Below are 25,880 nucleotides of genomic sequence, written 5' to 3' on the forward strand. Positions count from 1 at the left end.
TTTTGCAGATCTCTTGAGGAAGAGTTTTCTGACCATCCCTTAGTAGGAGAAAAATCTCAATGAATATTAATATAGGATCCTGGGCTCAAGATTTTTGTCTTTTTGTTTCAGGAGTAGAGGATGTGTGTGTGTGTGTGTGTGTGTGTGTGTGTGTGTTTAAACCCATCCCTTAACCATGTTGGGTCTTCCGTTCTACCCTAGGTTGTCAGAGATTACTATTTCTTTCCCCAGTGGCTTTAGGTTTCTATTCCTTAAAGGAGAAGGGTCTGGATATGGCTTCAGGCTCTTTTCTTGCAGCAGTTGCTACTTTACTCCTTCTGGACTACTCCACCAAGACAAGTTCTTTCTGTTCTACTACCTGGCTCCCAAAGTGTGCCCTGAGCTCCTAGAGGAGGTCCTTGGAGAAGAGTCTCTAAGTGTATGCAAAGCGGGGCACCTGGGTGGCGCAGTCGGTTAAGCGTCCGACTTCAGCCAGGTCACGATCTCGCGGTCCGTGAGTTCGAGCCCCGCGTCGGGCTCTGGGCTGATGGCTCGGAGCCTGGAGCCTGTTTCCGATTCTGTGTCTCCCTCTCTCTGCCCCTCCCCTGTTCATGCTCTGTCTGTCTCTCTCTGTCCCAAAAATAAATAAAAAACGTTGAAAAAAAAAAAAAAAAAAACTAAGTGTATGCAAAGCACCCTTGTTTCTGAGGTCCCGCGGATTCTATACTCCGGCACTGGCCTGTCCCAGGCCTTTAACAATTCACTTAAGAAGTTAAGTGAATTAACTTCCCCACTTGTAGGATCCCTGGCATCTCCTCCTCTACACTTTGCTAGAGACAAGCCAGTTCCGTCTGTCCTTGGGAGGGCCTATTTTTACTTTTCAGGTTCTGTGGATGTTCTGCAACCACAACTGACTGATAGAGTCAAGGAAAATTATCATTATCTGGCTAGTCCTTGTTTTTAGTACAAGAATAATGCTTTCTTCAGCTTTGTACATCCTAGGTGGAAGTGGAATATATATATATATTATATATTATTATATATGTGTGTGTGTGTGTGTGTCTGTGTGTGTATAACATATCCTATAAGTCTGGGTTTGTGACAAGCTTTGTAAGATGAACAGAGGAAATAAAATATGTACTTTCTAACCTGTAAGAGTTTACCATATTCTGAAGCGGAATCGCACTACTTAAAGCAATACTTAAAATATATGATGATAGAATTGAAAACTGCAGTAGGAATACAGAGGACAGAATTACTGATGAAGAGTCACGTGGTCAGGAAAAGTTGCTTGAAAATAAACTTCAAAGGGTGGATAGGGGGAAGAGAGAATAGAGGTCATTCCAAAGGAAAGAAACATTTCAGTTATGCGAATAATGAATTAAAGGAAGACACCATGCATTTAAAGGGACCTCAAATAAGGCAATCTGGAAAGTCTAAACACATTTACATTTTTTCCAGTTTTTTTTTTTTTGGTTTGTTTTTGTCCCCGTTTGAGTAACTCCATCTTACTAAAATAGCAAGCTTTACTGGTTCTTCTTGACAGGACGATACAATATTGTGAATTGTAAATATGAACTTCCCATCTTACACAGGTGTTCCTTGTTTGCCAGCCCTGTACCGCGCCTTCTGGATCTCTTTATTTGGTTCTTTGACATGAAGTAGATAAGGAAATCAGGCGTCTGTGCGTGGGTGTCATTGGCAGATTCCTGTCTCCCCTGTGGGAAATTAACAACCTTCAGTGATTCTCTAGTGTTGTGTTATTGCTCTTGAAAAACCTGGAGCCCCCAGTCCAACACTTCTAATCAGAAATCATCTGGTAATGAAGTTGGCTACGGGCTGGACTTCATGGAATGGGGCAAGTCTAGAAGTGACTGAGGTCTAGCTTGGCAGTAACAGAACTGAGAGAGATACCAACGGTACTAAAGTCCTAGGTTAACAAACATTTTTGGATCCCTATTAGCTAAACACATCCAAGACCTTCAGTCAATTAGAAGGCATTGAAAAACAAGCCGAGGGGAGGGAGGTAGATCAGTTTTAAGCAATTCTGATTCCTTATCATTTTTGAAGACCTTTTGCCACTGTCTGTCATGGCAGGAAACCACAAAAATGTTTCTCATTAAAAATATTCCCCATTTACAAGAATAAAGAGAAAGCAGTGTGCCCTGTAATGGGCATTCAGTACCAAAGTTGTGTGTGTGTGTGTGTGTGTGTGAGAGAGAGAGAGAGAGAGAGAGAGAAACAGACAAACAGAAATAGAGACAGACAGAGGCAGGAGGGGAGAGGAAAAGGTGGGGAGGGAAAGAGAGATGGTGATTAGTGAAAAATCTGAAGCTGAAACCGTTCGATCTAGCCCGCTTAGTGGAACTATTTAATTATACCCTGAGTGATAATTTATTTTAAAAACCAGAGGTCTGTTTTCCCTGTTCTTGCCCTTAGGACCACAGTGAAAACGTGCTTAGAGTAGCAGGAACGATGGCCCATGAAATGGGCCATAACTTTGGAATGTTTCATGACTCCTATGTTTGCAAGTGCCCTTCTACAATATGTGTGATGGACAGAGCACTAAGGTGAGGCTTTCTTGGAAAGATGCGTTCATATCCCTGTTTTTGGTTCACTCTGGACTGCGCTGTTCTTTTATGTCATCTTTGGCAACACATTCAAGCTTTTGAATATCAAATAGCATAATCATGAATGAATATCTACACCAAACCGCCTTCCCCCTCATCTATGTGCATTTTTTTTCATTAACTAAAGACATCATTTAAACATATTGTGTCTTTGCTGTTGGGGTGACTTGACATTTTTAACTTCAGATTATCTACACCAGATCTGGTTTCGGAAAATAATTGGTATTTATCACATTTTCAATAAATTCAGATTGGGTAGTGGTAGGGAGAAAGTTCTGGGAGAAAAATCTAATTAAAGAAGAATGTTCGCAAGGACCCTGGGTGGCTCATCGGTTGAGCGTCCAACTGCGGCTCAGGTCATGATCTGACGGTTTGTGAGTTTGAGCCCCGCATTGGGCTCTGTGCTGACAGCTCAGAGCCGGGAGCCTGCTTCAGATTCTGTGTCTTCCTCTCTCTCTGCTCCTCCCCTGCGCACACTCTTTCTCTCTCTCAAAAATAAAGATTAAAAAAAATTTTTTAAAAAAAGAAGAAGAACGTTCTCCCAGAAGGATAAAGAGATTATACATTCCTGCCTTGCCTAAGTAAACTTACCGTGGAATTTTATCCTTAAAAATCCCACAGTCCCTTTCATATATGTATTTCCTCTCTTGTATTTCCCTTTCCCAGCTCACTCAACCTAGGGTTCCACAAAATTGTATTATGGTAGCATGCCAGCTACATATCTTATGTTATCTCTCTCAGATACTACTGCATTTTTAAACCTCATCTTTATTTGTGAAAAGAAGAAATTCTATCAAAAGTAATTCATCCGGGGTGCGCGTGTGGCTTAGTTGGTTAAGTGTGCAACTCTTGATTTAGGCTCAAGTCAAAATCTCACGGTTTGTGGGTTCGAGCCCCGCGTCAGGCTCTGTGCCGACAGCTCAGAGCCTGGAGCCTGCTTCAGATTCTGTGTCTCCCCCTCTCTCTGCCTCTCCCCCGCTCATGCTCTGTCTCTCTCAATCTCAAAAATAAACATTAAAAAAAAAATTAAAAAAAAAGTTGGAGGTGTTTGTGTCCATCCGGAAGGGCTAATTTAGGCACAGAAATGAGCTCATGATTTAGCCATTGGGCACTGGATTGGATTTCATCTTTTGGGGCAGGTTTGGGGTATATCATCCCCAATGTGTGACATTGCTCCCTTCATGCTCAGCATGACTGTGTTTCATTCTCTTCTTCCTTGCCTTCACAGCTTCTATATTCCTACAGACTTCAGTTCCTGCAGCCGTGTCAGCTATGATAAGTTCTTTGAAGATAAATTATCAAATTGCGTCCTCAATGTTCCATTGCCTACAGATATCATATCCACCCCAATCTGTGGGAACCAGTTGGTAGAAATGGGAGAAGACTGTGATTGTGGGACTCCTGAGGTACCACCAAGTACTCTCTGTGGTTTTTTAAAATAATGTTTGTTTATTTATTTATTTATTTTGAGAGAAAGAGTGTGAGCAGGGGAGGGGGAGAGAGAGAGGGATAGAGAGAATCCCAAGCAGGCTCTGTCTGCACTGTCAGTGAGGAGCCCGAAATGGGGCTCGATCTCACAGTTTGTGAGACCTGAGCCAAAGTCAAGAGTCAGACACTTATCTGACTGAGCCACCCAGGCGCCCCCAACCAAGTGCTTTCTAAAATGATCGAATGTGTTTTCCAATTGCTAAGAAGATAAACCATAAACCTGTATTACGCAGGCTCACTCTGAAATTGTGTGTTTCTATAATTTTGCATATGTTCGGGCCGGCTTTTCTAACAATGAATGATGCATTGCTTAAAAGACTTCCTACTTTCCATCTTGGGGTTCCTCCCCATTTCTTTTTCTTTTCTTTTTTTTTTAAGAACATTCAACAATTGAGTTTTGTACTCTCTTCCCTCCCATCTGGCAGACATACTTAATGGCTCCTATGTGCCTATGACCTCTTGAGCGGTTACTTGAGGCACAGCACTGTGACAGTGCTCAGAGTGCAAATAGTTTGGCCAAGGTCACAGAGCTGGTGAAGGGAGGAGCCTAGACGTGGTCCCAGGTGTTTGTGTCAGCAATCCCAGAACCACCCTGCCCTGGGATTGAGTTCTTCCCTTTGGGACTGAAGAGTTTTTATCGTTAGGAGTCCTGGCTTGATCCCACCCTATTGATATGGCAGCCAGGGTTCTGAATGGGACCTTTGCCCCCATTTTGTGAAAACTTAACATGAGTAACATGTCAAGCCCTCGAGGGGTCAGCTTTTCAGTAACTTCAAAATATGACCATAAATTTATTCATTCTGTGAGAAAGAAGAATCTTTCCAAGATGATGTGTATATTTGAAATAAGGGTAGGGGCGCCTGGGTGGCTCAAGGGCTAAACGTCCGACTTTGGCTCAGGTCACGATCTCGCAGTTTGTGGGTTCGAGTCCCGCGTCGGGCTCTGTGCTGACAGCTCAGAGCCTGGAGCCTGTTTCAGATTCTGTGTCTCCCTCTCTCTCTGACCCTCCCCCGTTCATGCTCTGTCTCTGTCTCAAAAATAAATACGCGTTAAAAAAAAAAAAAGGAAAGAAGGGTGAGAGTTTTAACCCTAACAAGTTGTAACTCTAAATATATCTTAGGGATACTAAGCAGCTATAAGAGGAACTTTCTGAGGTAGGAATTTCCCCAAAACCTCATGCAGGTACCTGATTTCCTAGAAGCAAGGTGGGGAGAGCAAGACAAAGTCTATTGTTTAACACAGAGTTGGTTAAGTGTCAAACTTGGATAAAGAACTACACTTTTAGCTTTTTAGTGTCTGCCCTGGAGATTAAATTTACTGCTGGGTAGGTTCATGAGTTCAACTAATATGTTTTTAATTATTTAGATAAATTTTATTTTATTATTTTTTTAAATGTTTTATTTATTTTTGAGACAGAGAGAGACAGAGCAAGAGCAGGGGAGGGGCAGAGAGAGAGGGAGACATAGAATCCAAAGCAGGCTCCAGACTCCGAGCCATCAGCACAGAGCCGGATGCGGGGCTCGAACCCACAAACTGTGAGATCGTGACCTGAGCCAAAGTTGGACGCTTAACCAACTGAACCACCCAGGCGCCCCGATAAATTTTATTTTAAAAGACTGTTCCTTTTCCTTTTGTTTTCATTCATATTTTACTAAAAATAGATCACTTGCAGGGACGCCTGGGTGGCTCAGTCGGTTGGGCAGCCGAGTTCGGCTCAGGTCATGATCTCGTGGTTCGTGAATTCGAGCCCTGCGTCGGGCTCTGTGCTGACAGCTCAGAGCCTGGAGCCTGCTTCGGATTCTGTGTCTCCCTCTCTTTCTGCCCCTCCCCTACTCATGCTCTGTGTCTCTCTGTCTCAGAAATAAATAAACATTTAAATTTTTTTTTTAAATATGAAATGAGAGCAAAATTTGAGGCCCAAACCAGCATTTGTATTTATTTCTGGTATTTCTTAGGAATGTACCAACATTTGCTGTGATGCTAAAACTTGTAAAATCAAAGCAAGTTTTCAGTGTGCATCAGGAGAATGCTGTGAAAAGTGCCAGGTAAGATTATTACTTTAGTCTCTTTTAATAATTAAATACTGTGTATTTTTCTATATTAAGAATCTCTGAGATTATGTTGAATAAAATAGCAGAGTTTTTCTGTCTATAAAGTAACGCTGCTTACCATTTATATATGAGTGCTTTACAAATACAGGCTATTCGATTCTCCAACGACCTTTTGAGTTAGATATTATCATCTCATTTTGCTTTTGAGGGAATAGAGGTTCAGAATAGAGAATGTGTAAGATAATAGGGCCACTGAATTGGCAAACTCCAAATACTATCCGTTCCAAAGCCAAAGCTGGGGACTCCTACCTGCCACTGCTTCTGATGAAGGGCCTTCTTGCACCAAACCTCATAATTGGTTGCATATTTCTTTTGGTGGCAAAGCTTTTATTTTAAATCTTGTGGAATCTCCCCTATCTTGAAACTTAGAAGTCACTTCAGGGTGAAAGTCTTGGAAAACAGATATAAAGGATTCTGTGTCCTTTTCTCTGTGGGGCTCATTGACTTTCCTTTCAGGTTCAAGTTTAGAATTTTATATTCCATTGTTGCATAGGATTCTCTATTATGATTATTTGTTTATGTGTCTCTTTCCTTAGTTAGACTGACTCCAAAGGGCAGGGGACTGATTCATCCTCGCCTAGCACAGAGTTTCATGCATTTTAAATGCTCAAAAACTGTTCTTAGAAGGAATGTGTAGAGTTTTAACGTACCAGATTGTGGGTAGTATTTGGGAGAGATTGGTTTCTTTTAATATCAGAGGGAGAGGAAAGAAAGAAAAGAGACCAAAAGGAAGAAAACTTGAGAACATAAGTAGCTTTCAACAAGCGTTGAATAAGGGCTATTTGTTAGAGATTGTGGGAAATTAAAAAAAAAAAAAGTAGTCTTTGACTTCAAAGAACATGCTGTTTCTTTAAGGTAATGACATACATACCTGAAACATATGAAAATACCATGCATGATTAAATGCCCAGGTAGACGTTATAAAGAAACATGCCCTTTGTGTAGCTTTTCACTTAATTTTCATAATGGCTCTGTAAAGGCGATATTAGAAAGGGAATTGGGTTTTCAGAGTGATGAAGTCCATTTTCAGCACCTAGCCCCTGGCAGAACCAAGATTCAAACCCGTATCTTCCAAATCCAAATTTAAAGTTCTTCCCACCCTGCGTAGAAAGGAAGGACTGCGTTGTGCACTGAAGAAGACAGAGGGGGCTTCATGGAAAATGAGGCTGTCGCTAGTCTTAAAGTAATGTGTAGATTTTAGATAGCAGACAGAAAGAAAAAAAAATCCCCAAAAGAGGAGACTGAGGGAAAGAATAAAGATAGGACAGGAAGTATAAGTGTGGCTCAGGGGACAGCTGGTAAGAAAGCGAGTCTGGCTGGAGCAGTGGGGGTTGAATTTGGAGGGTGTCGTATGCTCTTATTAAATTTTGGATTCCATTCTATCATCACGGTAAAGACTTTGAAAGTTTTCTGATGATAGGGGAGCATGCCTGCTCACCTCACCTAGGGAAAGAGATGCCTCCAGTGTCCACACGGCCCTCCTCAGATTTGCATAAATGGCAGAATTGGTTTGACTAAGATTTCTCTGAGGAAGTAAGACCAAAGTTTGCAATAATAGATGGCGATGCAGTTAACACATCAAATGTTAATCTGGTTATTTCTTCTCCACAATAAATCATTTCTTAGGAAGAAGTGAGTTGAAAAGAAATATTTGAGCATACAATGAAAGGAATTAAGGATTAGGAAACATGACGCCTGGGAAAGTCTCAGAGCATGCTGATCTGGTGCTCGTAAAAACTTATTTTCTTTTCTCCAGAAGGTTCACTTCACCAATACATCTCGGAAGTTGCACATTTAAATCTTGAAAATCTTGACAAAGATGCATTCGGTAAAGGAAAAGATAAATCCTTTCTTTGCATTTAAGATGAGGCTTGGTTTTCTTCTGTATTTTTCTCATTGATATTTCTATAGTGCTTGCGTTATAAATTCGGAAATATTGATGACTTAAGGACTCCGGCCATTGGGCAAAGCCGATAGAAGTGATAACGATAGACGTCTTTAGTTTATACAATGCAAATGTAAGCATCATTCTATCTTACCGAAAGGCAACTCCTTGCCCCCAAAAAAAAGGCCAAAAGGAAAAGATTATGCGCATCAATCTGAGATATTAGTGTAAGTCAGGTGGGGAGAAAACAACAACAACAACAACACAACTTTCTCTTCACTTTTATTTCCCTGCAGCTTAAAAAGCCTGGTGCAGTGTGCAGGCCAGCAAAAGATGAGTGTGACCTGTCAGAAATGTGTGATGGCAAATCTGGTATTTGCCCTGATGATAGATACCGAATCAACGGCTTCCCTTGTCAAAATGGGAAGGGCTACTGTTTGATGGGGATGTGCCCCACTCTTCAGGAGCAGTGCACCGAGCTGTGGGGACCAGGTAGGAGGGCAGACCCCCGTGTTGCGGGCATTCCTGCCTCTCTCTCTCTGCACACGCAAGGAAAAATCGTATTATAACAGGCAACAGTGTTTAATCATGGCCAAAGTAGTCTTCTGTCCCAGTCTTCTTTCTTGGAAATGGTGCATCCGCTCAGAATCCGATAAAAATGCGATAAGTGCATTTTTAAGACATATGGTCAATTTGGGGACTGCTAGATTCAGCAAACAAAAATAAGGATGGCCCAGTTAAATTTTAATTTCAGATTAACAATGTTTTTTAGTATCAGTATGTCTCATGAAATATTTGAAGTAGACTTATACTAAGAAAACTTGGTTTATCTGAAATTCAAATTTAATGAGTAAAGCAGGAAAGAATATCCAGTGGGAAAAAGACAGTCTCTTCAACAAATGTTGTTGGGAGAACCGGACAGCAACATGCAAAAGAATGAAACTGGACCACTTTCTTACACCGTACACAAAAGTAAATTCAAAATGAATTAAAAATCTAAATGTGAGACTTGAAACCATAAAAATCCTAGAGGAGAACAAAGGAAGCAACCTCTTTGACATTGGCTGTAGCAGCTTCTTTCTAGATATGTCTCTGGAGGCAAGAGAAACAAAAGCAAAAATAAACTATTGGGATTTCATCAAAATAAAACGTTTCTGCCCAGAGAAGGAAACAGTCAACAAAACTAAAAGGCAACCACTGGAATGCGAGAAGATATTTGTAAAAGACATATCTGGTAATGGGTTAGTATCCCAAATACATAAAGAACTTACAAAACTCAACACCCAAAAAATGAATAATTCAATTAAAACATGGGTAGAAGACATGAATAGACTTTTTTCCAAAGAAGACATCCAGATGACAACAGAGACATGAAAAGATGCTCAACATCACTCATCACCGGGGAAATACAAATCAAAGTTTATAATAAGATATCACCTCACACGTATCAGAATGGCTAAAATCAACAACACAAGAAGCAACAGGTGCTGGAAAGGCTATGGAGAGACGGGAACACTCTTGCCTTATTGGTGGGAATGCAGACTGGTATAGCCACTCTGGAAACCAGTATGGAGGTTCCTTAGAGAGTTAAAAATCAAATTACCCTATGATCCAGCAATTGCGCTACTAGGTGTTTACCCAACGAATACAAAAAGACGAATTCAAGGGGATCGTGTACCCTGATGTGTATAGCAGCATTATCTACAAGAGCCAAGATATGGAAGCAGTCCAAATGTCTCTCAAGTAATGAATGGATAAGATGTGGTGTGTGTGTGTGTGTATATGTGTGTGCATACACAGATGTGTATACACACACACACATATGTGATGTATATACATATAAGTATATACATATATACTTACAGATGTGGTATATATATATATACACATATATATGTGGTATATACATATAAGATGTGGTATATATATGGTGTATATATATACGGTGTATATATATGGTATATATGTATATATATGGTGTGTGTGTGTGTGTGTGTGTATATATATATATATATATATACACACCCCATACACACAATGGAATTTTACTCAGCCATCAAAAAGAATGCAGTCTTGGCATTTGCAATGACAGGAATGGAGCTAGAGAGTATAATGCTAAGTGAAATAAGTCAGAGAACAACAAATACCATATGATTTCACTCATGTGGAATTCATGTGTTCTTCGCACAGGGACCATGTGAATCTCTGTATCGTTCCAATATTAGTATATGTGCTGCTCCAGCAAGCACACTCACATGTGCAATTTCAGAAACAGAACAAACAAAGAGGGAAAAAAAAGAGGGAGATGAACCAAGAAACAGACTCATAGCTAAAGAGAGCAAACTGATGGTTCCCAGAGGGGGTTGGGGGGCATGAGTAATAGAGATGATAGAGATTAAGGAGGGCACTTGTGATGAGCACTGGGTGACGTATGAAAGCGTTGAATCACTATATTGCACACCTGAAACTAACATTGCAACTATGTTAACTAGCTCGAATTTAAATAAAAACTTAAAAGAAAAACAAATTTCACTGGGTCTCCTGTGCTTTATCTGGAAACCCTGATCAAGATCCTTCTCAGATGAGTACACCCCTAGAAGTCTGTGGAGGGGGGGGGGAGCGGTGTGCCAGGAGATGGGCAGAGTACAAGGAAAGGGGAAGAAAAGAAAAGAAGGGCTGTGGGAATGCAGAGGAGCAATCTGGGAAAGCCAAATCTCTTAAATGTCCGTTTTGTCCGTCATACTGGAATTTTAGAAGACATATTCTCTGATTACACCATAAAAATAAATTAAAAATAAAACCATAACTTAATCTCCAAAACTATAAACCGAAACTTCCATTGTGCTCAACAGATTGATCAGAAAGGCAATTTTAAAAATATCAGTTCTCTGGACTTTCTGCATAGGATGTCCATTGTGCATGTATATTTAATTTTCATACCCTCCTCTGCAACACTTCCAGATTCTTACCTAAGTGGCTGAAGGAATTTTTTAAACGGGGGAAATACGTCTTCCTAAAAACACTTGACGAGGGCTGCCACATGCCAGGAACTTTTCATAATCCCTGAAAATATACATAAAACAAGAGAAAGGAAAGCAACATCGATCGGTGATTTACAACACACCCGGTCAAAGAGAAAAAGAAAAAGAAAGAAAGAAACCTGAGAAATACGTGGACTAGAACTTAGAAAAAAATTCCTGAATAAAACCCTTTGGATCAGGCAAGGGTGGGCTGAGACACAGTTTGAGGAGAAAGCTGGATACCCCCGGTGCCTCAGGAAGTGTGCTGACCCCTGGATTCTGGCCTCAGCAAACCTCCTGATCACAGGTCAGGCGGACACGAATGCTAAGTTACAGGTTTGGAAACAAGGATGGTTTTGCGGGTTAAAGAAACATGGCTTCCTTGGCTGACGTCAGTAGATAGCAGAAACCTGGGGAAAGAAAAACTTGAGCACAGAGGTGAAGCTCTGAGCTTCCCCTTTAGTATCTGGGGACAAAACCCTGCAGTAAATGCTTTTACATGGTCCTTTTGCCCGACCCTTCACTATCTGCCTCACCTGCGAATCTGTAAATTTCCCAGCACCTAGACACTATGTATTTTGTTCACAACTGTGTTCCCAGGGGGTCCTAACACATTGCCTGACTTTAGTCAATGTTCAAAATTATTGAATCAATGTGGAACACATTTATCTGATATTAGAATAGGAGAGATCTTTTAAATCAGACATTCAAAGGCAGCCCTTATAAAAGACCAGAGAAGCAGAGTTGCCTCAATGAAATTCCAAATTTTGCCGTTCATAAGGGCTCACAAATTTATCTCAAGTTAATTTTCGAAGTTTGAAAACTCTATCGCATATATAGAAGGAGGTCTCGAGATCACTATTCAATATCAAACCATTTCTGTAAGTCAGTTGCCGTTCCAAATATTAGAAATGTGGCCCAGGCATTAATAGGCAATTTGTCATAAAGAAGTACAAACATCTAAAGAACATTAATATCATCTTAACTCACTAGCGAGAAGTAGAAGTACTGACACATTAATGACTCAGGAGACATAAATATAGTAAGAAACAGGAACAAAAAGTTGATTCCTTCCACGTTTGTCAAATTGGCAAAGCTTTTCTACAGTTAATGCTCAGTTTCAGTGAAGCTGTGACAAAACACCCAGTTTTATAGTCTGGTAAGAACATGAGTTAGCACAGTCTTTCCAGGAAGAATTGGAAAAATGTATGTAGAATCTAAAAAGAAAATGCACTCCTTTCCCCGGGAATCGTATTCAGGAATATTTGTTTATGAAGGATTTTCAGCCAGCACGTTTTACAAAAATTATAATGGGTAATTGGGAAACATCTCAAGGTCCAAGAGTAAGCATGAGTGAAAATAAATTATATAATATTTATGCAATGCAATTTTTATAGCTATGATACTGCAGAATATGTAGTCATTGGGGAAAGGACAAGTGTGTTGTTAATTGGGAAGCAGCGTGGTACCGGGAGTATCATTCATACTTCCACAACATTAGCACCAAGACCTCTGAAGCTTGGGATTAGGAATCTGCTTTTCTTTATTATCCAGGCCTAGTTATTCACTTTTCTCGGTGTAGATATTTTATTAAATAACAAGGAGCCTGTAAATGTTACTGAGACCAAACAACTAAGAAAATACGGTGATAAAACTCATTTTATCATCTTGGACATTGTTCAGGAAGGGCATGGACAGTGAGTTGAGTTACAGATAAACCCAGAGGTTAAGGCACTTGGCCAAGGTCACACAGCTGCGATTTAGCTCCTGAACCCTGAACCACTGTATTCGGTTGCTCATCTGATGGGGCTCTAAGAAAGATTACATGAGAAATGAAATACGTGATGCTTACTGTTGCGCGTGCACAAAGCAGTTTGGCTAAACGTTGTAAGAAATGGTATTTCTCCTGGCAAGTATTACCAGGAGAGCATTCCAATGTCTGCCTGTGGGTTGTTAATGTAATGATTGCGGCTCTCCAATTAAGTCTTTACATTTAGATGGAGTTTTCTTAATCTTCAGCATGTCAGCCATATTTCCAAATGTGTAGCTATCCCTTGTTCAAAAAATAAATATTTAAAACATTATTTTAAATTCTAACCAGCTTTCTTAGTAACAAATTATCGCAGCCTGTATTTCTGACAATGGTCAATGGGATTATGCCCTAACAGTGCTTCTCATGCTATGTATTTCATTAATTTGACGTTTCACGAACCTTCTGTGGCATCGAACGCCTTATCTCTTTTCTTTTCTAATATGTCCCTGCTGACCCTGCCTGGTTCCAGGGACCAGCGTTGCAGATAAATCGTGTTACAGCAGGAATGAAGGTGGGTCGAGGTATGGGTACTGTCGCAAAGTGGATGACACACGCATTCCCTGCAAAACAAAGTAAGTGGCCTTGTTGTTTGAACCTTCCTGCTCCACAGACTAGGGGACTCACTCTCTTCCAGACACACATTCTGATTCATTCCAGTTAAACAGAAAGTGAATTTGGACATCGCCCATTTGATCAGCATCCATTAGGTGACTATTATGTGCTAGGGTTTCAGGCTACCGACGGAGTTAAAAAGACAAATAAGAAACGATCTCTTTTTTCCAGTCGCTCATGGCCGGTGTTTCAGATGACATCGAGTACAGTCGTTGTTAAATAGAGTGAATGTTTGGATGAAACACGCAGCAGTGAATGGACCTGGCTGGAAATCGATACGTGGATTTTTTTTTTAATTTTTTTAACGTTTATTTATTTTTTTGAGACAGAGAGAGACAGAGCATGAGCGGGGGAGGGTCAGAGAGAGGGAGACACAGAATCTGAAACAGGTTCTAGGCTCTGAGCTGTCAGCACAGAGCCCGACGCGGGGCTCGAACTCATGGACCGCGAGATCATGACCTGAGCCGAAGTCGGCCGCCCAACCGACTGAGCCACCCAGGTGCCCCGATACGTGGATTTAACAATATTCCTTAGGTGCTTTTCCACCTAAGTCTTTCATTATGATTCAAGGAGTAGAGACATTTATCTACTCAGAAGAATAACCAATATAATGCTTATATAGTTTTATTTAAACTTGCCATGGTAAAGCATAAGAAACTCTTAAAAACTGAGAACAAACTGAGGGTTGATGGGGGGGTGGGAGGGAGGGGAGGGTGGGTGATGGGTATTGAGGAGGGCACATTTTGGGATGAGCACTGGGTGTTGTATGGAAACCAATCTGACAATAAATTTCATATATTGAAAAAAAAAACTTGCCATGGTATTACAGATAGAAAAAAAAATACAGTAAGAAAAGATTGACAGTTCATCTGGAGAATTTGTTTTACTTTTTGTATTGATATTCTGGTGGGAAAAATTCTAGCATATCACAAGCAATGGGCTTGAAATTTCTCTTGACGTTTATTTATTTATTTGGAAAGAAAGAGCAAGAGAGTGAGTGGGGGAGGGGCAGAAAAAGAGGGAGAGAGAGATTTACAAGCAGGCTCCGTGCTATCAGTGCAGACCCAACGTGAGGCTCAAAGTCACAAGCTGTGAGATCATGACCTCAGCCGAGATCAAGAGTCAGACATTTAATTGGCTAAACCACCCAGGTGCCCCAGGACTTCAGATTTTTGTATAAGATCTTTTTTTAATTCCACAGTTTTAAGACGACTTTTAAAATTCAAATGATCACAGATTAAACTTAGTACCTGCTCCAGATTTTACACACACTAAGTACTGCATAGCAAGAGACTGAAGAAGGTTAACATTTCTCAACGCTTTTCTATTAAACAGTAATTGTTCTAGGTGATAAATATTAACAAACTGTATTTTGGACATAGTATCATCTCTTGGGGGTCCGGGTGGTCTCTCCTTTATAAGAAATCGGGACAGATTTAAAAGGGAAGACAATTATGTAAAAAGAAATGTGTACGTGTTTTGGGGGGACCAACGTGTGGTTTGTGAGGTGGCGAGTGCAAAAGAGAGCAGAGTAGCTCCGTTTCCCTATGAGCATATGCGCACGCTATTGTCCTGTATAACCGTTTGTATGAGCACTGGGTCATTTCCGCAACTAGCGGCCCAAACGTATCATTCTTTCCACGGCCCGACCTCCTAGTCACTTCTGAGTAGTCATTGGCTGTAGTGGAGACTACGCCTGGAATTCTCTGTGCTCTAGAGCCTTCTGTATCAAGTGACTCCAGAAAAACACCTTCTCCATTTTGGAGAGAATGTATGCCTTTCTCCACTCCGCAGTCACATTTCCTACCAGAAGCATTAGAAGAATCTGATTCTGTCACTCTCAGAATAGTTTTTCTGAGCCCTGCTCTGAATTCTGCATGAAGCAATTGACTCCAATTTTATTGGCATCGACTTTATTCACCTTGGCAGTAAGTGGATGGCTTTACTGAGTGCTGAGCTGTGTCATCTTTACTTGCAGGGAGATAGTTCTTCCAGTAACCACACATGATGCCTTGGCATGTCACCCAAGACTCAGCCTTAGATAGACACAGTTACAGTGGGGAAAATTCCTCAGTGCAGTTCATGAAAATAAGAAGTAACCTTAGGGCACCTGGGTGGCTCAGTTGGTTAAGCGTCTGACTCTTGGTTTCTGCTCAGGTCATGATCTCTCGATTCGTGGGTTCGAGCCCCGCATCAGGCTTCATGCTGGCAGCACGGAGCCTGCTTGGGATTCTCTCTCTCTCTCCCTCTCTCTCTGCCCCTCCCCCATTTACACTGTCTCTGTCTCTCTCCAAATAAATTAAGTAAAAAAAAAAAAAAGTACCTTAGCTGAAACAAAATAGAAACAGACTCCCTGTGTGCCCTTCATGATGTTACAAGTCCATTTTCCTTTATCTTGAAAATGACCTTCATTCCCAAGTGTTTCTTTTGGTCTGTCATGGCTTCTCCAGCTGCAGCCACTGCATTCCAATAAGCCAAAATGAGGAAAAAAATGAGGAATAAGACATATTCTTTCATGTAAGGCCACCTGCAAGAATTTGCACGCAAGATTCTGCTTTCTTCCAGTTGGCCGGAACTTAGTTAGGCACTTGGCCAAAAATTAGCCGCCCCAGAACCTGGGAAATCAGGATTTTGTTGTGTTTTGTTTTTTGAGTAGCAATGTTTCTTGTTACTATTCTCTAGTTCTATTACCGAAGAACAAAGGGAACTTTGATATAAAGGAGAACTAGGAATCTCTGCTCTAGGGAGAAATGCCATTAATTAAATACCGATAGGGAGCTGTGTTACATTTGGGGAAAACTGCAATTTGGATCCTGGTATTCTAACTGCAGCAAATTTTGGCTTTTCCTCAGCGATGCCCTGTGTGGGAAGTTGTTCTGTCAAGGTGGGTCAGATAATTTGCCCTGGAGAGGACATATAGTAACTTTCCTGACATGTAAACTGTTTGATCCTGACGACAGCAGTCCAGAAATAGGCATGGTAGCTAATGGAACTAAGTGTGGACACAGGAAGGTAAGTTGAAAGTGTAGCTTTTAATCAAAATGTTCTTTGGTCTTGTTTTTTTGTCTTATGTTTGCTACTCAAGGCCTCCTTCTGTTCCATGGAGGACAGTTTTCAAAGCAATGCTTATGCCATTCTTTTATGCATGCCTACATTCACCCCGTCAGTATTATTTAACAAGCAACTATTATGTGCTTAGTACTAGGTTATTAAACCTAGGTAAATTTTATTGCCCCCAAATCAGTAGGGTCTCAATAAATTATAAGCCATTCTGATAATAATAAAGAGAATAATAAAAAATACTAATTTTTAGATAAATGATAATTGTTTTAATATTCCAGATGACATGATATTAACATGTTTTCCATAATGTTTTTGTTTGGAATGGGTGCCTTGTATCATGTGCAATGCTTGGCTCAGTGCTAAATATTTGTCTCAGGAGTGGACTGAAGGGGTAGATAAACAGAATGACCCATGAGGAATGAAGTCAAATAAGGAAATATTCTCTAGAGAACTTTCTAAATATTTAAAATAAGTATTATCTAGATCCTATATTCTTATTTGCAAAAGAATGCTGTGATTTCCCTAATAAAAAGGTCAGTTTGGGGGCACCTGGGTAGCTGAGTCGGTTAAGCATTCGACTTTGGCCCAGGTCATGATCTCAGGGCTTGTGGGTTCGATCCCCGTGTTGGGTTCTGCACTGATAGCTCGGAGCCTGGAGCCTGCTTGGGATTCTGGGTCTCCCTCTCTCTCTGTCCCTCCCCCGCTTGTGCTCTCTCTCTCTCTCTCTCTCTCTCTCTCTCTCAAAATAAAAAAAAAATAATTTTAAAAAATTTTTAAAAAGGTAAGTTTGATAACAATAGTAATGGCTAATAATATAAGACTAAATTCCAAAGGCTGAGCAATTTGCAGAACTGAAGCCATTGGGGATTGATGTGAACTCAGTGTTGTTTTCACATCACTTTCAGGTTTGCATTAACGCAGAATGTGTGGATATCGAAAGAGCCTACAAATCGACCAACTGCTCCTCCAAGTGCAAAGGGCATGCCGTAAGTTTTGAAAACGTTTCCCCAAGCTCGCCGAATCTTTTGGAAGTTCGGGTCAGTCCTGACGATGCTGAAGTACCGTTTCAGCGCTCAATGATACTAAGTTTGCCTAACCGCTCAATAGTTTGGTTCGATGAAAAAAAATTTCTTCCACGCATCTGGTATTGAAATTCCCATGATGGATCCAGACACTATGTAGGTAGTTGCAAGGGTGCAGAGCAGGGGTTAGTCCTTCTTCTGAACGGATGAACAGGCTCCTTGGGTTGGTGGTCAGCCTAGTGTGGAAACTGACAGGATCACTGCTTGTCTAGGTGTGTGACCATGAGCTCCAGTGTCAGTGCAAAGAAGGATGGGCCCCTCCTGACTGTGATGACTCCACAGTGGTCTTCCGTAGGTAACATTACGCGTCTTGCTCTCCTCTTCTGAGCTTGTAGTTCGTAGTACATTAGATTTCGTCACCTTTTTTCTCTCCTCTTGGAATTCTTGTTCCGTAAATATGGAATCTAAAATATTAATCTTCAAGGTTTCTAACAACTTTTCAATCATATTTTCTAGTCCTTATGCTCCTGCTCGACATACGAAAAGATCTCCTCAAATTTTAGAGTTGCAATCCTATTTTAATTTCCCCCATTTTCTTGCTTTATGATTATTCTATTTTCATAGCGGGCTTGGCTTAATGTATAGATATAGAATCCTCATAAAACTCTCTAAGAATCTGGCTTCGGTTATTTTTGTAGGTTCACTGCTGTCCCTTGAATCATCTCTATTTCTTTTGAGTTTGATTGATTTGTCTTTCACCCTGTCTCTTATTTCACTGTGCTGTTTTTTTCTTCAGAATATGGGACCCTTGTTGAATGTGGGATTAGGCTGACTCGAATTAGCTTGCATGGGTTTTCTTTGTATGTTTTTGTGCTTGTTGTACCTCCTGATACCTCTCTGGATGGGACATCCGGATGTGAGCTCTATCGGTAGATAGAGAGACCTCCCTCTAGGACTTCGGAGTGGTAAGCAGCCAGGGTGGGGAATCCTCACCTCCAGTCGCCATGGGGAAGAGTACTTGGCCCAGGAGAGAGCTCTTCATTGCATTTACTTCTCGAGAGAGCTGCTTTTCCTCCATGCTCTTTCCTTGATCCTCCCTTTTCTGTCTCATCTACTGTGGGCATCTGCAGTTAGCCTCCATTCTGTTCTTCAGGCTCTTGAATCCCCCATTGCTTCTAGAGAGCAGTTCTTGGGTCTTTGCCCAGAGGCATAGCCCACTATTATTCTGCATACACAAGGGATGGGGGTGCAGATGGGGACGGGCCTGACCAAACCATCTGTCCCAAGTTCAGATTCTCTGTTGGCTTCCCAAGAAAAAAATGGCATCTACTTCTGACGTTTGGGCTATTTAAAAAAAAAAAAATTGTTGGTTCTGGGGTGCCTGGGTGCCTCAGTTGGTTAAGTGTCTGACTGTGGCTCACGTCATGATCTCATGGTTCATGGATTCAAGCCCCGCATCGGGCTCTGTGCTGAATGCTTGCTCAGAGCCTGGAGCCTGCTTCAGATTCTGTGTCTCCTTCTCTCTCTGCCTGTCCACCACTCGTGCCCTGTCTCACTCTGTCTTTCAAAATTAAATAAAAGTAAAGTTAAAAAAAAATTAAAAACAATTACTGGTTCTTTGCTAGACTTCTCAAGAAAGAATAGCATTTACTTCTGATGCTTAATTATATATATGCTTTATTACATATATATATAATTCTGATGCTTCTGAGCTATAATTTACTTTGTTTCTGTCCACCTAAATCCCCTAAAAATCCTTTTAAACTATGACTTCCCTCATGTTGAACTTTGTTTCTTCTCTTGATTAGCTAAATCACTTCCATTAGTAATTTTTTCTTTCTTCTTACATGAAACTTAACATTTTTAAGGATTTAACTCTGTTGCTAAGTAGAAAACATGAATAGCAGGTAGGATTGGATTAGATTTTTTAACTCACAGTTTTAACTTCATGACTCTTGAGAAGTAGATACTGATATTCAAAGTTCAAAACCTGAGGCTACCCTTATTTTGTTTGTTGGTGTCGTTAAATAACCCTTTAACAATAGTGTTTCTTTTCTCTTAAATGTTTTTAGAATTGCTACTTAATGAAAACCAGTCATCATGTTATGCCTGGGTAATGTTTTCTTTTTATTATTTCGATTGTTTGACAGTGAGGTCTTTCAAAGTGAGGATTTGATTCTTCAGTTCCAGGAATGTGTCTATTATTACAGATTTTAAAATGGATTCTGTTCCACTTCTTTGGTTTCTAATTCAGAAATATAAATTATTTGTATCAAATATCTTGACTAGGTGGCCTTATTATCTTTTTTCTTGGCATTGTCTATTGCCTGTTAATTTTTGGGAAAGTCTTTCAAAATTATTTTCTGTAAAATACGGTGAATTTTTGGCAATGTTAAGACTCCTATTTATTAGTTATAATGACATTTTATTATATTTTATCTTTTTAGTTATAGTGACATTTTAAAATATTCAGTGACATTTTTGAGTTTCCTTAAAGCACTTTTTAAAAAAATCTATTTATTTTTGAGAGAGAAAGAGAAAGAGAGCACAGCAGAGGAGGAACAGAGAGAGAGGGAGACACAGAATCCAAAGCAGGCTCCAGGCTCTGAGCTGTCAGCACAGAGCCCGACATGGGGCTCAAACTCACGAACCGTGAGATCATGACCTGAGCCGAAGTCAGATGCTCAACAGACTGAGCCACCCAGGCACCCCTCCTTAAACCACTTCCATATCATTCTATTATCTTCTCATTTCATGTCTTCTTTTTTTGTAATCTGTTGTGATTTTGTTCAGAAGACCAAGCAGATGCCACCCTAAATTTACTTAGACTCTTTATAGCTTTTATTTCTGAAGGCATAGATTCTATATGTATTCTACCTCTGCATATTATTTTAAACCTAATCTTTTTTTATATTTTTATGCTTTTTTCCCCTCAATTGCATATCATCCAATAAAGGAGAATAAACTCCAACACACATTGTTAAAGTATTTCTTGAAAACTTTAAATCCAAGGACTGGTGATGCAAAGATACATTATACTACATCAAATTTATATCTTAAGGGAATCAAGGAGGCAGCTGGAGTGGTTCATGATACAATCGGGGACGTTTTTCTCCAAATCACTTATGCTCCTTGTTAAAACCACTGTGTCAAGATTCAACTTCGTCTGTTAGACTTTCTTTTTGTTTTGTTTTTGTTTCCATTTCTGGTACTACCTCTGACCCAACCGTCAAGGAAAGCCTCCACCAGACTGGTGAAAGTCCTCTAATTCAGGAAAGTGTCCTGTCTCCAAAAGGACAGACCTCAGCAGATAGTTTTCATGATATCCAGGCTTCGCATCTCAACCTGAATGAGAAAAATTAAATTTCTATTTTTATTAAATTCTAACTAGAATTCAGAATGTTCTACGATTACAGGGATGTAAGGCAACAAACCACCATGGTATTAGTAGTTCCCATGACTTTGTCACCCATACAAATTATATATATTTTTATATCACATTGTGGTTGCTACATAAATCTTTATTTTTTAAAAATTTATTTTTAGGGGCGCCTGGGTGGCGCGGTCGGTTAAGCGTCCGACTTCAGCCAGGTCGCGATCTCGCGGTCCATGAGTTCGAGCCCCGCGTCGGGCTCTGGGCTGATGGCTCGGAGCCTGGAGCCTGTTTCCGATTCTGTGTCTCCCTCTCTCTCTGACCCTCCCCCGTTCATGCTCTGTCTCTCTCTGTCCCAAAAATAAATAAAAAACGTTGAAAAAAAATTAAAAAAAAAATTTATTTTTAAAAATTTTTTTTAACGTTTATTTATTTTTGAGACAGAGAGAGACAGAGCGTGAACGGGGGAGGGTCAGAGAGAGGGAGACACAGAATCCGAAACAGGCTCCAGGCTCTGAGCTGTCAGCCCAGAGCCCGACGCGGGGCTCGAACTCACAGACCGTGAGATCATGACCTGAGCCCAAGTCGGCTGCCCAACCGACTGAGCCACCCAGGCGCCCCAAAAATTTATTTATTTAAATTGAAGTTAGTTAACATACAGTATAGTGTTGGTTTCAGGAGTAGAACCCAGTGATTCATCACTTACATATAACACCCAGGGCTCATCCCAACAAGTGCCCTCCTTAACGCCCATCACCCATCTAGCCCATCCCCCCACCACCTCCCTCCAGCAACCCTCAACTTGTGCTCTATTGTTAAGAGTCACTTATGGTTTGCCTCCCTCTCTGTTTTTATCTTATTTTTCCTTTTCCTTCCCTTATGTTCATCTGTTGTGTTCCTTAAATTTCACATATGAGTGAAATCATATGATATTTGTCTTTCTCTGACTGATTTATTTCGCTTAGCATAATACACTCTAGTTCCATCCGTGTTATTTCATTATTTTTTGATCACCAAGCAATATTCTGTTGTGTGTATACACACACACACACACACACACACATATATATATATATATATATATATATATATATACACATACCACATCTTCTTTATACATTCATCAGGTGATGGACATTTGGGCTCTATCCATAATTTGTCTATAGCAGACAGTGCAGCTATAAACATCAGGATTTCCCTGATGATGAGTGATGTTGAGCATGTGTCTATTAGCCATCTGGATGTCTTCTTTGGAGATGTGTCTGTTCATGTCTTCTGCCCATTTTTTCACTGGGTTATTTGTTTTTTGGGTGTTGAGTTGGATAAGTTTTTTTATAGATCTTGGCTACTAATCCTTTATCCAATATGTCATTTGCAAATACCTTCTCCCATTCTGTCGGTTGCCTTTCGGTTTTGTTGATTGTTTCCTTAGCTGTGGAGAAGCTTTTTATCTTGAGGAGGTCCCAATAGTTCATTTTTGCTTTTGTTTCCCTTGCCTGCGGAGACTTGTCTAGTAAGAAGTTGCTGTGGTCAAAGAGGTTGCTGCCTACATTCTCCTCTAGGATTTTGATGGCTTCCTGTCTCACATTTAGGTTTTCCATCCATTTTGAATTTATTTTTGTGTATGGTATGAGAAGGTTGGTCCAGGTTCATTCTTCTGCATGTCACTGCCCAGTTTTCCTAATACCATTTGCTGAAGAGACTGTCTTTTTTCCATTGGGTATTCTTTCCTGTTTTGTTGGAGAGGAATTGGCCGTGCATTTATGGGTCCGTTTCTGGGTTCTCTATTCTGTTCCATTGATTTCTGTCCGTTTTTGTGCCAGTACCACACTATCTTAACATTACAGCTTTGTGATATAGCTTGAAGTCCAGAATTTTCATGCCTCTAGCTTTGATTTTCTTTTTCAACGTTACTTTAGCTATTTGGAGTCTTTTCTGGTTCCCTACAAATTTTAGAATTGTTTGTTCTAACTCTATGAAAAATGCCGGTGTTATTTGGATAGGGATTGCACTGCATGTGTAGATTGTTTTGGGTAGTATAGACATTTTAGTAATATTTGGTCTTCTAACCCATAAGCATGGAATGTTTTTCCTTTTTTGTGTGTGTCTTCTTCAATTTCTTTCAGAAGCTTTCTCAAGTTTTCAGTGTACAGATCTTTTACCTCTTTGGTTAGGTTTATTCCTAGGTATTTTATGGGTTATGGTACAATTATAAATAGGATCGATTTCTTGATTTCTCATTCTGGTGCTTCCTTATTGGTGTATAGAAATGCAACCAAATTCTGTACATTGTTTTATATCCTATGAATTTGCTGAATTCATGGATCAGTTCTAGCAGTTTTTTGGTGAAGCCTTTTGGGTTTTCCACATAGAGTGTCATGTCATCTATGAAAAGTGAAAATTTGACTTCCTCCTTGCCCATTTGGATGCCTTTTATTTCTTTTTGTTTTCTGATTGATGAGGCTAGGACTTCCAACACTATGCTGAATAACAATGGTGACAGTGAACATCCCTGTTGTGTTCCTGACCTTAGAGGGAAAGCTCTTCGTTTTTCCCCATTGAGGATGATATTATCTGTGAGTCTTTTGTATATGGCCTTTATGATTTTTGAATTATGTTCCTTCTATCCCTACTTTCTTGAGGTTTTTTTATCAAGAAAGGATGCTGTATTTTGTCAAATGCTTTTTCTGCATCCATTGAGAGGCTCATATACTTTTTATCCTTTCTTTTTATAATGTGGTATGTCACATTGGTTGATTTGTGAATACTGAACCAGACCTGCAGCCCAGGAATAAATTCCACTTGATTGTGGTTAATAATTCTTTCAATGTACTGTTGAATTCAATTTGCTAGTATCTTGTGGAGAATTTTTGCATCCAGTTTTGCCAGGAATATTGGCCTGTAATTTTCCTTTTCAGGGGGGTCTTTGTTTAGTTTTAAAATCAAGGTAATGTTGGCTTCATAGAATGAGGTGGGAAGCTTTCTTTCCATTTCTATTTTTGGGGGTCAGTTTGAAAAGAATAGGTATTAACTCTGCTTTAAATGTCTGGTAGAATTCCCGTGGGAAGCCTTCTGGCCCAGGACTCTTGTTTGTTGAGAGATTTTTGATAACTTATTCAATTTCTTTGCTGGTTATGTGTCTTTTCAAAGTTTCTATTTCTTCCTGTTTCAGTTTTGGTAGTGCATGAGTCCCTAAGAATTGGTCCATTTGTTCCAGATTGCCCAGTTTGTTGGCGTATAATTTTTCATAGTATTCTCTTAAAATTGTTTGTATTTCTGTGGTGTTGGTTGTGATCTCTCTTCTTTCATTTGTTATTTTATCTGTTTGGGTTCTCTCTCCCTCTCTCTCTCTCTCTCTCTCTCTCTTGATAAGTCTGGCTAGGGGGTTTATCAATTTTGTTTCTTCTTTCAAAAAACCAGCTCTTAGTTTCATTGATCTGTTCTGTATTTTGTCTGTTTGTTTGTTTCTATAGCATTTATTTCTGCTCTAATCTTTATTATTCCCCTTCTTCTGCTGGCTTTAGGCTTTATTTGCTTTTCTATCTCCTTTGGATGTAAAGTTAGACTGTACATTTGGGACCTTTCTTGCTTCTTGAGATAGACCTGAATTGCAATGTATTTTCTTCTTAGGATTGTCTTTGCTGCATCCCAAAGGGTTTGGACTGTCATATTTTCATTTTCATTTGCTTCCATGTATTTTTTATTTCTTCTTTAGTTTCCTGGTTAACCCATTCATTCTTTAGGAGAATATTCTTCAACCTCCATGTATCTGAGGGCTTTCCAAACTTTTTCTTGTGGTTGATTTCAAGTTTCATAGCGTTGTGATCTGAAAATATGCATGGTATGATCTCAATCTTTTTGTAACTATTGAGGGCTGATGGCTACATGAATCTTTAAGTATAACATATATGTATCTCTAGTTTGAAATTATGGTGGTTATTAATCTACCATTAGATCTTATAATTTAGGGCTTAAAAAGAAGAAAATATTTAACTATATCACAGATTGTTTTATAATATTTTGACAAGTGTATTCCAATATCATTGGCTTCCTTTTAGTGCTTTACATTTTATTAATGAATTTAAAAACATTCAGGGAGGGGTGCCTGGGTGGCTCAGTCGGTTAAGCGTCCGACTTCGGCTCAGGTCATGATCTCGCAGTATGTGGGTTCGAGCCCAGGTCACGAACTCGCGGTATGTGGGTTCGAGCCCCGCGTCGGGCTCTGTGCTGACTGCTCAGAGCCCGGAGCCTGTTTCAGATTCTGTGTCTCCCTCTCTCTCTGACCCTCCCCTGTTCATGCTCTGTCTCTCTCTGTCTCAAAAATAAATAAACGTTAAAAAAAATTAAAAAAAAAAAAACATTCAGGGAAAGGGCTTACAGGTTTTATCAGATTTCCAAAATGATCTGTGGCACATAAAAGGTTAAGATCCCTGCTCTATAGTATGGCCATATATAACCATGGGCTTTCAAGCTTACTTAATTAAAGCCATTTTTTCAGTAAAATTTATACAGAAAACATATAAATAGATACATTCCATATATTATTTAGATACATTTATACTATAATATATATATATATATATATATATATGTAATATAAATTATAAAATGAGTATTCATACAATGCAATCTGGGCAAAGGAACAGAGCATTGCCAGCAGTCCAGACATCTCCTCCCTTGGCCCCATACCTGTCCTAATGTCCTCTCTCCTTCTGAAGGTTAACCCTTTCCTCTATACCATGTTTTCAAAATCATCCATGTCCTTACATGTATCTGGAATTAGTTTATTTTTGCTATTGTGCATAATATCACAATTTTGTCATGTATTGGTGTAATTATATATCTATATCTATATCTTATCTAGATCTAGATCTAGATCTAGAT

General features: G+C 39.9%; 1 protein-coding gene and 1 non-coding gene across 11 annotated transcripts in view; one reads left to right on the forward strand and one right to left on the reverse strand.

Annotated features, from left to right (window-relative positions):
• The window catches only part of ADAM28 (ADAM metallopeptidase domain 28), a 77,350-nt gene that overhangs the window by 36,669 nt on the left and 14,801 nt on the right, over positions 1–25,880 (forward strand). For 6 of the 10 annotated variants that reach the window (XR_007457997.1, XR_007457998.1, XR_007458000.1 and 3 more), the window contains 8 exons: positions 2,419–2,549; positions 3,838–4,015; positions 6,053–6,142; positions 8,390–8,585; positions 13,396–13,498; positions 16,391–16,550; positions 17,507–17,587; positions 17,896–17,974. Coding sequence is in view for 5 of the 10 variants with exons in the window: in XM_049631593.1 (XP_049487550.1) it covers positions 2,419–2,549; positions 3,838–4,015; positions 6,053–6,142; positions 8,390–8,585; positions 13,396–13,498; positions 16,391–16,550; positions 17,507–17,587; positions 17,896–17,974 (1,018 nt within the window). In the remaining 5 variants the exon portion in view is untranslated. Of the gene's footprint in view, positions 1–2,418; positions 2,550–3,837; positions 4,016–6,052; positions 6,143–8,389; positions 8,586–13,395; positions 13,499–16,390; positions 16,551–17,506; positions 17,588–17,895; positions 17,979–25,880 lie in introns of all 10 variants that reach the window. The other 4 variants (XR_007457999.1, XM_049631596.1, XR_007458001.1 and 1 more) reach the window with 2 other exon arrangements.
• Positions 10,238–10,342, reverse strand: LOC125924148 (U6 spliceosomal RNA). The gene has a single exon (XR_007458315.1). It is a non-coding gene; the product is annotated as a U6 spliceosomal RNA (small nuclear RNA).

Source organism: Panthera uncia, chromosome B1 (assembly GCF_023721935.1).
Source record: "Panthera uncia isolate 11264 chromosome B1, Puncia_PCG_1.0, whole genome shotgun sequence".
NCBI lineage: Eukaryota > Metazoa > Chordata > Mammalia > Carnivora > Felidae > Panthera > Panthera uncia.